The sequence below is a fragment of the Lissotriton vulgaris genome, chromosome 10 (genome assembly GCF_964263255.1).
Source record: "Lissotriton vulgaris chromosome 10, aLisVul1.2, whole genome shotgun sequence".
NCBI lineage: Eukaryota > Metazoa > Chordata > Amphibia > Caudata > Salamandridae > Lissotriton > Lissotriton vulgaris.
In genome coordinates this window covers 80,709,300-80,726,427 of record NC_141698.1, presented here as the reverse complement: position 1 = coordinate 80,726,427, position 17,128 = coordinate 80,709,300, and the positions used below count along the sequence as shown (strand labels likewise).

General features: G+C 42.5%; 1 protein-coding gene across 1 annotated transcript in view; it reads left to right on the top strand.

Moving 5' to 3' along the window:
• The window catches only part of LOC147684705 (tektin-4-like), a 71,374-nt gene that overhangs the window by 8,501 nt on the left and 45,745 nt on the right, over positions 1 to 17,128 (top strand). The window contains exon 2 of the mRNA XM_086942385.1: positions 2,061 to 2,131. Coding sequence (XP_086798511.1) covers positions 2,061 to 2,131 — 71 coding nt within the window. The remainder of the gene's footprint in view (positions 1 to 2,060; positions 2,132 to 17,128) is intronic.

Genomic DNA, 17,128 nt, shown 5'->3' with positions numbered 1-17,128 from the left:
GATAACTCTGAAGGTTAATGCATTTGTTGGAGTGACCTGTGTTTTGTTTAATCCCAGTTTTGAAGCAAGTAGCATAGAGAGTTAATGTGCCACCTACTAAGCACAGAATGTAACATGCAGCTGACAGCTTTTTTATGTTGTAGGTAAGTGTGTTACTGGTTTTAACACAGAGATGTTATGTTATGTTATGTTATGTTAATTATATATTGTGGAGAAGTGTGGCTCACCGGTTAGAGGTGGCAGACCCAGAAGCAGAGGTCGGCCCGGGACCAGGGTTCAATTCCCGGCGCGGCAGGGTACGGAACCAATGTCAGAGGGCTCGATAAATCTTGCCTCGGTGCCTCTCTAACCATGGGTCCCACGCTGCAACTCTGGGCAATAGCTTGCTTAATCTCCACAGCGGCCCCCTCACTGCCGGGCATGCCTGGTTTCACCTTGGGGATGCCCAATAGGGACCATCTCACAGGGAAAGCCCAATAGGGACCATCTCACAGGGAAAGCCAGGACGGGTTCCCCAGCGGTACACAGCGCCAAGAAACCCCAGGGTGAACGTGCGCTCTACAAATTCATACTAACATACTAACATAACATAGCGCACAGATCCCTATGTTACTTGCAGTTCATAAATTGTAGTCCCTCTAATACAGCACAGTGAGCTATGAAGAACGTGTGACTCCCACACATTGTAAACCTCACTTGTACATTGATTTACACACTTACATGATTTATTGTTAATGTATAATGTTTGCGTGTGGTGTAAAGCGCTCAGACACCCTGCGCTGGGGTGAGTAGCGCTATAAAAGAAATAAAATAGTGGTATTTTAATTCTTGTTTGTGTAAATACTGGGAGAGGTCCAGACATCTGACATTCTTACAGTACATGCTTATCTCTTGGATGTATGATGGAACCACACATGGAATTACAATGCATGCCTGTACAACACGTCCACTACCGAGCAAATGCCTTTATCAGGCGTGCCTTTACCACGCAAATCTTTACCACGTGTGTGCCTTTACAATGTGTTATATATATTATAACTTGTTGTAAACGCATGCATTGTAAAGGCATGTGTGGTAAAGGTATTGCATGGTTCTGACCATTTGATAAATATGTTTCCATATCTCTTATACCCAGGGATTGAAGAAAGTCAAACCATGCCTCCCTTAAGTACTTGTGAAGTGATGAGCTGTGTGCCTTTGTTTCCTCTCCATTGCATTTGAATCACAGTGTGAGGCACCAGGCCGCGCCCAGCAAGGCTACAGGAACAAAGAGGCCTGATGGCCCACTTACCTTTGGCCTTTATCTATGGCCCAGCTGGAGGTGAAAATAACAAGCCCCCTCGCCTGCAGTTTGCTGCTAGGAACAAAGCAGACAACTTGCAGGCACTGCTGAACGTGTCCCAGTGTTTCAAAATTACATTGGGACAAGGTTAGCATATTTCAGTGGGGCCCAACTTCTTGGCTGGGTGGACGGGGTCTACCCTGTGAAAATATTGGGTAGACGCTGTGTACAGCGTGTACCCCGTGTACCCCGACTTGTGCCCTGCTTAAATGTATTGCTATAAAACTCAATGAGGCTTTCAACAGCCCTTTTTATAGATGTAATGTAATGTAATGATGTCTTGTAAAGCGCAGGAATCACCCCACATGGGGTATCTCCGCGCTGTAGACCGCTGGGGAACCCGTCCTGGCTTTCCCTGTGAGATGGTCCCTACTGGGTATCTCCAAGGTGAAACCAGGCATCCCCGGTGTATGTGGGGGGCCATTGTGGAGATGAGGCAAGCTAATGCCCAGAGTTGCCGAGTGTGATCCCTCGTTTAGAGTGGCACCGAGGCGAGAATTATCGAGTCCGCTGACCCTGGTCCACGACCCTGCCGCGTCGGGAATTGAACCCTGGTCCGGGGCCGTCCTCTGCTTCCGGGTCTGCCGCCTTTAACCAGTGAGCCACACCACTCCACCACTGTTAAACTTGTTTCCTACTTTAATCCTACAACTAAAAACATGAAATTACTCAAACAGTTTGCTTTTAGCTTAATAGGAAATTGTGCTTTTGTCTGCAGGAAATGGAACTGATCCGAAACGTGCAGGAACTTCTGAAGCGAACTTTAGAGCAGACCGTCATGCAGATACGGTAAGGCACTCTGGGAGGGATCTTTTGTCCTCCACATGCATTGTTTAACATGTTTATCTGTTCCATGGTTACAAGAGCTCAGTTACCAAGGACTGCTCACTGTCAACCTTGGAGACCGGTTTGTACATTACAGTTTCAGGAGAGTGATGAGGTTAATTAAATGACTACATGCACACAGTGGATTCCCTGCATATTTGTGGCACCTGTCATCTAACAACAAGCTAGTTTGCATTCATTCTAATATGGGAAAATAGGTGAAAAACAACCCTTGGGTAGAAAGTTGAATCCTAGCCTCTGTACTTCACTGGCCCAGCCATTGGAAGAGCAAAATGTGGTCCATGCACCACCCATGTCTTCATCTTCATCAAGCTCTACATCACCCCCTCCCCCCCTTCCCACGGTCTGTGGTGGGAGCCCATGGTCCTCCTTTACAGAGGCTTCAATCTCCAGAGAGCGGTGCTGAAGTTAAGAGCACTATGGCTGGCCTGCATTTTCACCCAACACACACACCACAAATTCAGTCAATGTCTGTGGCCTCTTTATCTCAGCTGGGGCTACAGAATTTTACTCAGTCAGCCAGAAGGCAATTCTGACCTGATCCATCAACCCAAGGAGGATTCTAGGACCTAACCAAATATGTATCATTAATATTACCTAACTACATTATTTGGTAAGCTATAGCTCAGAAGCATTTGAGAAATCGTGAAAAAATGACCAGTAGAATGTTACATTGAAAAGGACATTTACAGACCCGCCTTCGACTCACCTACGTTTCACACAAACAGCCCTTTCCTAATTTTTTTCTAAGAAACAGTCAGCCACATTTTTTAATTTGAAGGTCCAGAGTTGTTTCTCTCTTAGCAAATGATTCATCAGGTGTAGCACCTGTTTTGTTACTGTCCATAGGGTGTCAGAGTTGCTGATTCCGTAATCTATGTGACTGTCTAAGGTACTGTGCATAGCAACATGTTCCAAGATTGCCGCCTTGGCATAGTAGTCCATTGGCATCATGCATATATCTGGGCCTCCCCCTCACTCAGTCATTTAACCCCTTCACTGCGGCGGCAATTCCGCCGCAGTGCTAGGGGGTGGGGGCGCGCGGCTCACCTGCGCTTGTGACGGAACCGCTCCGTCACGCGCCTCGGGTGAGCTGTGCTAGTGACGGAACGGTTCCGTCACAAACGCACCCGCTCAATAGAACGCGCCGCGCAGGCGCGAAATCAGCGCTGCGCAGGCGCGGCGAGCGGGCCGTGACAGAACCATTCCGTCACTAGCACAGCTCACCCGAGGCGCGTGACGGAACGGTTCCGTCATAAGCGCCGAACGGGTTAAAAACTAGTTTGAGGTGCCACCTCATGTGATTAGAAACAAAATAGTGATTCCACTCATCAGACCAAACAGTAAATATGTTCATTGTTCAACTCCATTATGTATCAACCGTCTGTATTTGCTGTTCCCATGACACACAGCACCACCGTAGTTTAATACCGCAGCCATTCATTTGGCGTAGGTTGTCCAGTCATTTTTCCCATCATAATGTGTAATAACACTGCCATAATGTGCAACATTTCTGTCAGAAATAATATTGCTGTATACTCAAGAATTAAGTAAAAAAACAAATAGGTATGTGGAAGTCTCATTCCATATTGTGTGCCAAATAGCCAATGTTGGTTGTTTAGGGGTCAGACAAACGTGATTGTTACCCTGTGCAGAGTATGGGGCGCCACTTAAACCTGTACTTTCTATTATGTATAAAGCCCATCTCCAGTTTTTACATCACTTGTTAGATAAGATGATCAGCGGACAGGGAAACAGTGTAATAGTGGCTGTGTGAGTAGAAAGAATTCAGAATTCATGCTTGGCAGATGTGTGGTAGAGTCAGGCACATGCATCAATGTTGGCTTTTACAATTCCTTAATTGCGATTTTTAAGGAATCGCAATTAAGGAATCCCAAAAGCCTATGCATGTAGAAACCGCTTAAAAAATAGCGATTTCTAAACCTTCCTTAATTGCGACTCGCAAATTGCGAGTCGCAATTAAGGAATACCTCCCCATTCATTCCTATGGGCCTAGAGGCCCATAGGAATGAATGGGAAGACATTCTCAAATTGCGATTCTCAATTAGAGAATCACAAATCGAGAATGCAATTTCAAGGGTGCCAGGGTGTCAAAACAACACCCTGTTGCACCCCTGAAATTGATCTGTGCACATATGTTGTGCACACACATGAAATGCATTTTACAAAGTTTTTGCAAATTACCATGAAGTTCAACTTTATAGTAATTTGCTCCCCCTATAGCAAAAGGGCAGATTTTTTAACTTTAATGCATTGCATGTAAGGAATCACAAAATGCGATTCCTTAAATGCATTCGCAATTTGAGAACTCGCAATTAATTGTGAATTCCCAAATTGCGATGGCCTTGACCCTTGATGCATTGCAAAAGATAATTTTGCGATCGCAAACGGCTGATTTTTGCGAATCGCACCGTTTGCGATCTCAAAAGGCTTTGATGCATGTGCCTGTTAGTGCTTAGCACACATGCTCACGTGAAAATGACACAGAAATGTCCTACTGGTGGAAGGCTATATTTTATGAATTTAGAAATAGGAATTCATTTATAAATAAATATTAAGGAAGAATTGAATGTATTTTATAATGGGTAGAAACAAAATAGGTAACATTCATACAATATCCCCAAACATTAATGGATTAAACACAGGGACATGACAACTGTTTACAGTAAGTTAAATAGAGAGAAGGGTTTTGAGCCTACGAGAAACTGACATACCCTACTGCAACCTGGATGGTTTGATGACACTGCATTTGAAGTGCAATTTTTATGCACCCACTCAAGAAGGTGACACGGACATTTTTGTAGTTTCAAATGATTTCTTGTTAGTCAGTTAATACCAACTATAATTCCAATACACAAAACTGAACAGAATTGGTACAGAATATAAAAAAATCTTGTGCATAAAAATTGGCTAGTATCCTACAATTCAGTCAGTCAGAATAACTTTATTTCGCCGACATGATGAAGGCATAAAGGTATACTACATGTATAAAAGGATAAAAGATAAAAACATTCCACATCCTTACAGTACGATAATTATTCTACAATTCTTAATGCAATTTATATGTATATTTATATGTGACTTAATAAGTCACCCTGTGCTCACCAACTAACTCTCGACCACAGACTTAGTGGAAAGTTAGTTACAGTGGTCTGCGTATCAGTAGCCCCACATTAATTTATATTTAATTGAGATAAACATTTTTGACAAAATCCACGATGCCCTTATCAAAGCCAATTATTGATGGCAAAGGTATATCACTTGGCTTGTCTGTCGCTATATAAGTCATTCTCATAATTTCCATCATTTCAAGACTGGAGGCCCAACCAGTTTTCAATGGGATTCTGTTTCTCAGATTAGGGCAACTGTTGCCGCCCTGTCTTGGTATATTCACTCACAATACAGGCAACAGTGTCCAATACCTTGTAGCCTACCTATTTGACTTCTGCGGTTCAAAGTGTCTTCCATGACTTTTTTAGGCGAAGTATGTCCTTGCTTGAAAATATGATGAAGTTAAATGACTTTTCCTGCTTTACTGTAATTTCACGTAATAGTTGCATAGCTTTAAAAAAATGTGATTTTGTTCTTCTTGAGGTCTTCTGGCACCCACACAACCTTGGGTAGCTGCACGCTCTAGAAATCCCTAAATCAATCAATCAACCAATCAATCAATCAACCAATCAATAAATCAATCAATCAATCAATCAGTCCATGGGGTTTTAACTTCAGTACACAACACTACACAATTCCAACTTAATAGGTGCACTCACAGTAGGTACATTTACAAAACGTCAAAGTGTAGCTAACTTTAAAAACAGGATATTTTCTCTGTTGATCTGGGATTGTCGCCTTTTGTTTAGGTCTTGCCTACAGACAGCTTTTTGCTGTCTGTTGTCAACGACCTCCTATGAACAATACCCATACTTAAAGTGTGCTTTGAGACAGTTTATACGACAGCCCATAACCTACCATTGGTTCACTTTCATATCAAACTCTCTTGTTTGTTTCATATTTGATATCTGGCCTTACTCTTTTTGTGTTTGTCCCTTCCCCGGAGCATACATTCTTTATCATCTTTTGGACGGGATGTCTTGTATTCTTCAATAGCTTCACATTGGGCATCAACATATTTTTTATTTCCGCTCTGTATGATTGAACATGTGTTTTCTTGTTCTCTCACCTGTGTGTTGTTTCTTTCTTGACATACCCAACACCTCACGTTCCTTATGTTGCTTCCTCTTCACAAGAGTGCCTATTTCTCTCCGCAAACCCCCATCATGCTTTGCTTTTTTGATCCCTTTTTTTCTGCAGCATGGCCCAAAAGCATTGGCAAAACCAAAAAGCCAAACCCCTACGTTTGTAAATGCTTGTTCTCACTTTGGGACTCATGAAGGGCATTTCTTTGAGGTGAAATTGGGCACATACTGATCTGGAAGTGCAACGAAGAGGAGTCCATTGATTAAATGAACTATATTAGGAACACATCTACGATAAATGTGGAATCATACCCCTACAAAATCAATTCTGCGTTTTCATGTTTGTTTATTACAGTTTTGTTCTGGCAGTCTATCCCGGAAACAGAACAGCTCTTCTTCCGGGCAGAATGTCCTCAGTCCAGAAGCGTTGGTATCAGAGTTCTGGTACTTATACCCATTTTAGTCTTTGGAGTAGGGAGACTTCAAAGAAAGATCTTTGCAATGCACAAGACCCTGCCCTTCCTGGCCCTGGCTCCAGACACACTGCAGGGGATATGCAGCTCTTTGTGTGGGGACAGGCACAACCCTATTCAGGTGCAAGTGCCAACTCCTCCCAATGCTCTAGCTCAAGAAGACCCCTCAGCCTGGTGATGTGTCATCAGGATATGCAGGACACACCTCAGCTTCCTTTGTGTGTGACTGTCTAGAGTGAATTCACAAAGCCCTACTGTCACCCTGACCCAGATGTGCATTTTAGGCACAGACAGAGACACAGACTGGCTAAAGTATGAAAACAACTTTCTGAAAGTCTAATTTTCAGACCTGCAATTTAAAAACCACCGTCACTAAATGATGTGGTTATAAATTGTTAGTCCACAGACACCAAAATTAATTTTTTTATCTGCTTCCAATTGGAAGGCTTTGCTGTAGTGAAAAACGAATTTAGTAGTTTTTCACAACCAGGGCATGTAAAACTCAAAAGCACACCTCCAAACTTTTAAATACACTGCACTCTGCCCATGGGGCTACTTAGAGTCTACCTTAGGGGTGCCTTACATGTAACATAATGGAGAGTTTTGGCTTGGCAAGTAGGTAAACTTGCCAGGTCAACATGACAGTTTAAAACTGTGCACACAGGCTCTGCAGTAGTAGGCCTGAAACATGTTTCAAAGGCTACCCATGTGGTTGGCAGAATCAGTGCTGCAGGCCCACTAGTAGCATTTGATTTACAGGCCCCCTCCACACGTAGTACACTGTACCAGGGACTTACCAGTAAATCAAATATGCCAATCATGAAAAAACTAAATGCAAATATATTTGAGACACAGAGCACATGCACTTTAGCACTGGCCATCAGTGTTAAAGTTCCCAGAGTCCTAAAACAAGCAAAAACAAATTCAAAAACAGAAAACAGAGGCGGAAGAAGGCAAAACGTTTGGGGTAACCCTTCAAAAAGAGCCATTTCTAACCCAAATGATTATTTTGAATTAAAACTGAAAGGGCTGTGACACTTCCCTGTGCATCAAAGGTAGGGTTAATATCCTCTAGAAAAAACACTGGACATTAATATACGTTTGAAATCCTAGAGCAGCTAGGAGCTAGGACTTTTGTGTGATTTTATGTAAAATCCTCTATGCTTATTCTTACCTTTAGTTCTGCTTTTGTTTACATTACTGATCATTCGCAATTACTGCCAACATAGCTAGAATACTTTTAAAGCGGTTCTATCTCACATTGTATATGTTTACATTTCAAAGCAAAAAATACCACCTTTTGAGGATTTTTCCCATTTTTGTTTAAAGGGCCTTAACATAGAAATGACGGCCAACAAGTTAAATACCAGCCCGGTGGAACCTAACAAGAGATAGCTGCTCTGGATGAACAGTGGACGAACTTGTGCAGCCTCTCATGACCTTCTAGTACACAGTAACTTTCTTTCTCCATTCTTACGCAGTAAAGAGATTGGGTGAAATATACACAGGGTGCAGTGAGGCTTCGTGCAGAAGGATGCAGACTCAGCACAGCACAAAATGTGTCTAATGGGCACATACATACTTTCGAAGATTTTATTAAGTATTACTTTTCAGTTCTTGAAAATCCATCTAGCCCCCCTGGAAAGTCTTAGGTACTCTGCTTTGCTCACTTACTCAGCGACACTGGTTTTGCTAACTCCTATGGCATTTATGTGGGGTCACCAAAGGCCAGCATTCCCATGTTGAAAATTGTTCCTTTTCCACTGTTCCAAGGTGTTGTTTCCATTGGAAGTTTCTCCAGCTCTGATCCAACCCTTTACCACCCTAGAAATTGTCGTAAAGTTACTCCCATCAAGAGAACCCCTTCAGAAGATGGAATGGGATTTTGTACAAGGGGCTCCATTCCCTTGTGCGGAACTGTCCCCTCTGTGTATAATTCCAAACAGAGGGGACAGAACCCTCACACTTCCACGTTTAGCCTGTAAACCTGAATCTGGCTCAGCTTTCCAGATGCACGTCTGTGATTCTACGTGAATACCTGAGTTGGGGACCATCAGAGGGAACTCAGGTAGAGATTCTGTTCTCTCGCCATAGTTGTAAATTTCATGATTATGACCCCATATTTGCTTCTTTCCGTAGTCTCTCTTCATGTCTGCCCCATCTACATGTCTGACCCACACTTCCTGGCATTGGAAGTTTAGCGTCTGCACTGACGGGCCATTACTACTGCACCACTCATAATCAATTCTCCAAATTATTGTTCCTATTATTTTCACATCCTCCCCAGCCTGTTAACATGCACATGACCACGCCACACACGTAGCACTGTAGTGCCCGTCTTCGCTCTTCAGAGTGCAACTGTTAATTGCATGCACTGCACCACACCTAGACACACCCAACCGATTACGCCATTCAGTGGAGAAGTGTGGCTCAGGGGTTAGAGGCGGCAGACCCGGAAGCTGAGATCGGCCCTGGACCAGGGTTCAATTCCCCGCCTCGGCGGGTCTTGGGCTCAAAAATTCCACGGACTCGATAATTCTCGCTCCGGTGCCTTCTCGACTCACGGGTTCACACTCTGCGACTCTGGGCAATAGCTTGCTTAATCTCCACAACGGCCCCTCGCGGCGGGATGCCTGGCTTTCACCTTGTGGATACCCTGCCGGGGTTATCTCACAGGGGAATACCAGGACGGGTTCCCTAAGCAAGCGCCGGGAAACCCTTTGTGGGTAGCTGTGCGCTATATAAGCTCAAATACATTTACATTTACATTCTCCTACAGGGTCCATTAAGGACCAGTAGGGTCCCTCGTTTCATATTCACAAGACACTACATCTCCCCCTTTGTTAAATAAAAAGTACAAATATTACATATAAACATTATAGTTCCTCAATGAGTCGTCAAGGTGTTCGATCCACTCTTCCTGATCTTGGGTACAGGTGATGCAGAGGCAGGTGTATAAGTGTGGCTGTCCGGACTCTCAGATGGAAATTTCCCACTTCTAACATCTGGAGCCAATGAACATCGAAGAAGGTGCTTGAAATGTGAAGTGTCTATTGTGATAGACTTTCCGGGATGTTGAGCTGTCACCATATTTCCTTTGCTTGTCAGAACCCTCAGTAGCCAAGATCAAAAGGAGCCTCAGACGTACATTTCCATTTATGTTTGACCAGGACCCGGTCTCCTTCCTTAACCCCTTCCATGCTGATGACGAACCCCAGCCGTCATGCACTACGGTGCTCGTGTGCTGATGACGGCTGGGGTTCGTAACGGCCCGCCCCTGTTCGTGTTGTTTACAGCACACCAGGGGAATCGCGGCCACATGGAAAGGGTTAAAAAACGTGCACCAAGCACAATGGTGTTGTCCACATTGGTCTTCATTCTGGACTTGTGAAAGGAATACGTTGTCCAGATCTCGCCAGCATCTGTCGCACTATTAGTGGTCCATTGTGGCAATTTTGTTCACATGGCTCTCCCAAACATTAAGGTGGTGGAATGTGAAATTGACCTGTAAACATGAAGAGTTGAACATAAAGCTGACTTGAGGTCACTTCCTTCTAGCGCAGCATGCTGTACTGCTCTCCAGGGTGCCCATGAATCATTCAACAATGCCTTTCGGCTGTGGCCAGAGAGGTGTACGTTTCGGATGTTTAACATTTATATCAGTGAGAAAGTACCTTCAACTCCAGGCTATTGAAAGGTGGGTCATTGTCAGACGTAAGAAGGAAGGGAACGCCCAATGTTGCAAAAATTTAATTTACTGTCCCAATGACTTTGTCATGTGTGGTTGATGATAATTCTTCCACAAGGGGAATCGAGAGTACTCATCAATGACTACCATGAGATGATGTCCATTGTTGAGAGGTCCAAAGAAATCCACTGCAATCATCTCCCACACTTTCTTTGGAAGATCAGACATAACTTGTGTGTGACGTGTTGTTTTGGGAGATAAGCAGCAACACAAATGACAGGCCTTTAATTCTCTTTCAACTCTTTCATCAAGGCAAGAAAACCACACTCGGTCTCGGCGAGCTCTCTTAGTGTCGACAATCCCATGATGACCCTTGTGTCTAGTTCAATTACTAGTTTTGCCAAACTCTCGGAAATGATAATTCTCATAACATAATTCATAATATAATGCCTTATTGAGTATCAGAAAGTTCCTCTCTCACATTTTTGACCTTTTGATATTCAAAGTAATCCATAAGAGGTTGATTATGTTTCCCCCAGGATTCCTGTGCAATAATGTCCTTGAGAGCAAGCATATCTCATCGGTGTTTGTAGCAGCAAGAATTTGTTCAGCAGATATGGCTGCAGGTGTGCTTCACTTCAATATGGAGTTAAGATATGCCTCAGCTGTTTTAGACGTTGTACTGTGACACTGCAGAGGTACACGTGAACAATAGTCAGCTAGATTCTGATCTCTCCCTGGCCTATGCACAATAGTGTAATCATACTCTTGCAGTTGCAATTACCACCTCTCGATGCAAGGAGGCATCTTGGCTTTCGGATTTTCAAAGATTGTGAGCAACTCCTGGTGATCAGTGACGCTGGGGATGTGCTTTCCACAAAGAAGTGTTCACAAGCCCACACTACAGCTGGGCCTTCTTTCTCAGGTTCTGAACAAGCATGTTCGATCTGCAACAGACTCATGCTCACATAAGCCAAAAATGTGTCTGTTGCATTGTGTCCATTTTCCATTGTGCAGGGCAAGGATCGCACCCAACCACACTGGACTTGCATCTACAACAATCTCAGCATCTCATTTTGAATCAAAATAGCCTATTTCAGTTGTGTTTTCAATTTCATGTCTAATTTTCGTAAAGCTCTGATCACATTCATGTGACTACTTCAACAGAGTGTTCAGTTTTGTTAAATCTCTCAATGGGACATTGATTGTGGCAAAGTCACAAATGTACCTGGTATAGTAACTGGCCATGCCAAGGAAAGATCTCAGCATGGCCATATCCTGTAGGGGACAAGTGGATGACAAGGCATGCACTATAACTGTATCTTGTGTCATCCTTTTTTCAGAGAAAATATGCCCGAAGAATTTGAGTTTTATTTTGTGAAACTCACACTTTTCTGCATTCAAAGTGAGACCTGCGTCAGCAAGTAAATGGCATACTTGTGCAAGGAGTTGTCATGTCCCTTTCGAGTCACCCCAAATAGCGGTATATCATCACTGTTATTAAAATCCTATGTGACAGGCTGTAATATGCTGCAAATTTCATCCTGAAAAAGCTCTGCAGCTGACGATACCCCAAAACTTAGGCCATGATTTAGATCTTGGCAGACGGGTTACTCCGTCACAACAGAGATGGATATCCTGTTTGCCGAAATATAAATACTATAATATCCTATGGGATTTACATTTCGGCGGATGGAATACCATCACTATTGTGACGGAGTAACCCGTCCGTGAAGATGTAAATGAGGCCATTAGTCTTTTATATCTGAACAAACCAGCATGGGTCGAAAAGGTAGTAATGTACCTGCAGTTTTTTTCTAGTTAGAGTTGATAATACCTCTTGTGAAGATCAAAGCGGGAAAAAACCTTGGTGCCATTGAGTTGTGTAATTATGTATGAAGTGTTGGGACCTGGATGTTGTTCTCTCTCAATTTATTTGTTATCTTGATGCATATCAGCACAAATGCACACATCCCCTCCACTGTCCTTCTGTGGCACTACCACTATTTGCGAAACCCATGGCATGAGACCAGTAGAGTGTTCAATCACATCATGCTTCAACATCGTTTCGAGTTCTTTCTCAACCACTCCCTGTAGATATAAAGCAATTCAACGATGTCTTTGAGTAACAGGATGAATGTTCTCATTAATGTGAAGGTGCTCTTTCATTGCCTTACGCTTTCCTAGTCCATGAAACAATGACTGGAACTGAATCCCTCTTTCAGCAAGTGCTTTCAGGTTATAATTGATGGAGATCAGCACAATGTCAGCATCAGCACTGAAAGTGAGTAAACATGCACTTGATGAAGTACCTTGAAGAACATGAATTGGTGCTTGTTCTTCAATCTACTTTGGTCGGATGGTTGCTGCAAATGATCCTTAAATTTGCAATGGCTATTCCAGCTTCCATATCAGCAGTTTGTCGATCTGCACTTTCCTCTGCTCTCATAGCCATCAGCATCTTCTCTAGACTGAGCGTCTCTCTCAGCATAAATCGTCTGAATGATTCAGACAGGCAACCATCAATGACTCTGAGACTTATGGATTCTTCATTAATGACTTAGTTGACCCTGCAATGCTTGATGAGGGCATCAAGTCTTTTGAATATGTCATCCATTGTTTCACCAGCTGGCTGTCTTGCCTGTTTGAAAATATACTTTTCATAGTCGACATTCGGCATTGTATTGAAATGTGTTTCTAATGCCTCCTTAATTTGACGGTAAGATATTCCATAAGCTTGTGGTATTTTCTTTACCACTTCTTTCACTCCGTCACCTGCAAGGCTCTTTAAGTATTTAATTAACTTTTTGTCACCTGACTTTTCTAACACATCGATGAAATAATAATATGTTTCGATCTGTGCAGTCCGTCTGTCACCAGTATTCTGCTTTTGGCGGTATTGAATGGAAGCAGTAGTTCCAGAAAGGCGGTGGTGCAATATTTGGCATTCGTCTCGGCAGACATTGGGACCCTTCGAAATCTTGAAGACTTTTTGAGTTGTGCTGAGCGTAACCAGCGACCTCGATTATTGCCGCTTCAAGTACCACTGGCTCTGTGCGTTCACTTGGATCATTGTGGATGCTACTTTCCACTTTGCACCCACTGTCCTCTGACCAGGGCTCGTCTCAATGTTGGACAACTCTTTCTTCTTTCTCGCCAATGAGTGCAGTTGTGTTCTTCACACTTGGTTGTGACTGCCTTTAGCGTTTCTTTGTGCCTGGATGCTTCTGCTTTTTCCACTCATCTGCACCTGGCTGTCGCTGCCTTCAGTGCTTCTCTGTACCCGGTTGTCGCTGCCTTTAGCGCTATCGTTCTGTACATATGATGGCTCTGTGGTATATTGTGGTGCCGTACCTCTTTATTTGCCTTACCAGCAGGTTCCTGGCTGACTGTTCATAAGCTTCTCTGTAGGACCTTAGCCAACATTGAAAATCTTGCAATGCCTGGAGTGGATCTTTGATTTCGCATACACCAACTGTAGGCTGCTTCACTTCAACTGAGGCGCATGTTTGCTTAACCATGCCAAACTCTCAGGGAGAATGAATGTGCGTGGGTACTGCACTCAGTATTCCGTTTTTATCAGAATTAATCCGATATGAGTGCTACCTTCGATTGGTGCCTGCTAACACCTATTGAAACATGTATTTAGCCTGGCACCTGAGTGGCTGCCAGGGCTCTTGGGTGCACTCTTGAATGAGTAATCTCTTAGTCAGCTTTTAACATTTCATTTCTTGTTTAATCTATTGTTCATACGATGTATTGCATCAGTGTATCAATCATATTCAAACATTGCATACATTTTTCGCCATAACTCAAAATAAATTTCAACACATTCAGTTAAACAACCAAAAAATGTACAGTATAAAATACATCAACCCAATGCATTTCGGGACCTTGCGGCCCCTTCTTCAGGGGTCTGACGAAGGCAAACATGATGAAAACAAATTAGTAGGGAGAAATAGAAAAAAAGAAAGAAAGAGAAAAAGAAAATTCATTACTCTCGATGCTTAGAGGTTTCACAGTTATTTGATATTCATCATTGTTATTATTTGCATGAGTTAAGCTCACGTGTCTTAAGATGTTATCTCCTACTATATTTCAATGGAAGTTGTGACAAGGAATAAATTATGTTTACACTAGTTTGCTTAAAACGTATTACTAGTTAAGCGCTAGACTTTCACTCAGCCTGCCTACCGTTGTTATGAGGTTGTTCACGATGAGGTACCGATTGTCTATAGAAAAACGAAAGATAAATATAAAGTAGCTTACTACATTGTACACAAAATCTTAATGTTAACTCGCGGTCGGTTCTCGACCTTTGCGGTTACCTGCGAGTCTAAAGGTGCTGCTTCTCACTCGCTTCCGTGCTCCGGGACAACAAATAATTTCTGGTGAAAAAAAGAACCTAATTGAGTTCTAGGTATGTAAAAGGCATACCTAGTTCGCACATTTGCGTTATATATCATAATTTACCTCTTTACGAAGTTTTAGTTGCGCCTTTGTGTTCTTTTGCTTGGCCAGTCTGCAACAACCTGTTTAAAAGTTGAAGACGCTGTTTTAGTTCGGTATTACTAATGAACGGAAACGCTACCTATAAACATGTGGGTTAGCAGATCGAAAATTGATGGCATCGTTTGTCTGGTGGTTTTTACCTGGAAGTTTTTACCTGCGTTCCTAGGCAACAAAGCTTCGGTTCCGCAGAGTTTGTTGGAATTCGTGGCCTGTAGGAATACAACCGTGTGTTACAAGGTTGTAATTTTAAACTCAAAAATAGAATATCTAAAGACATTTTAACGTTTTCAGGAGGCGCTCTCGCGTCTTACCGGGTTGTGTGCTGCAAGCTTCGTTTTGCGGGGTTCTCTGCTCGAAAGCTTCGTGTCCTCGTCGGGCTCTTAGTCCTACCTCTATAATAGAGTCGATCATATCGTAAAAACAATAGAAGGACTTTCAATCATTACGCGGTGTCCATCTTTGAATGTCTGGACTATAGTCCTCCATCTATGCTAAAGTCGGTCCTATCATAGAAACAATTGGAGGACTTTTGATCAATACGTGGTGGCCATCTTTGAATGACTGGATCATACATTCAACTTTGTTTTAGGTTAGCTCTGGAGTTAATTGTTTCTATAGGAATTATGAGTTTTTGCAATATGCGTCATAAATAGAAGAGAAACAAAGGGTTAGGAAAAGTAACATGTGTTAGTACAGTAGTTCGCTCAAATAACAAAAATTAACAAAAATTACAGAATGTTGCTAAGAATCTACCTCATGCTCAACCATAACAAAACTAAAAAAACTTTTTGCTTTGTGCCTGCCTATTTACAAACTAGAGCTCTACATATCACCCTGTGATTTCAGACCCGCGTTATATTGAATAATGAAACACACACATAAGGTTCGAGGAATAACATACAACTACACTTTATCTACACTCAAACAATTCATATAAAATAACCATATGTAGAGCTCTAGTTTGTAAATAGGCAGGTACAAAGCAAAAAGTTGTTTTAGTTTTGTTATGGTTGAGCATGAGGTAGATTCTTAGCAACATTCTGTAATTTTTGTTAATTTTTGTTATTTGAGCGAACTACTGTACTAACACATGTTACTTTTCCTAACCCTTTGTTTCTCTTCTATTTATGACGCATATTGCAAAAACTCATAATTCCTATAGAAACAATTAACTCCAGAGCTAACCTAAAACAAAGTTGAATGTATGATCCAGTCATTCAAAGATGGCCACCACGTATTGATCAAAAGTCCTCCAATTGTTTCTATGATAGGACCGACTTTAGCATAGATGGAGGACTATAGTCCAGACATTCAAAGATGGACACCGCGTAATGATTGAAAGTCCTTCTATTGTTTTTACGATATGATCGACTCTATTATAGAGGTAGGACTAAGAGCCCGACGAGGACACGAAGCTTTCGAGCAGAGAACCCCGCAAAACGAAGCTTGCAGCACACAACCCGGTAAGACGCGAGAGCGCCTCCTGAAAACGTTAAAATGTCTTTAGATATTCTATTTTTGAGTTTAAAATTACAACCTTGTAACACACGGTTGTATTCCTACAGGCCACGAATTCCAACAAACTCTGCGGAACCGAAGCTTTGTTGCCTAGGAACGCAGGTAAAAACTTCCAGGTAAAAACCACCAGACAAACGATGCCATCAATTTTCGATCTGCTAACCCACATGTTTATAGGTAGCGTTTCCGTCCATTAGTAATACCGAACTAAAACAGCGTCTTCAACTTTTAAACAGGTTGTTGCAGACTGGCCAAGCAAAAGAACACAAAGGCGCAACTAAAACTTCGTAAAGAGGTAAATTATGATATATAACGCAAATGTGCGAACTAGGTATGCCTTTTACATACCTAGAACTCAATTAGGTTCTTTTTTTCACCAGAAATTATTTGTTGTCCCGGAGCACGGAAGCGAGTGAGAAGCAGCACCTTTAGACTCGCAGGTAACCGCAAAGGTCGAGAACCGACCGCGAGTTAACATTAAGATTTTGTGTACAATGTAGTAAGCTACTTTATATTTATCTTTCGTTTTTCT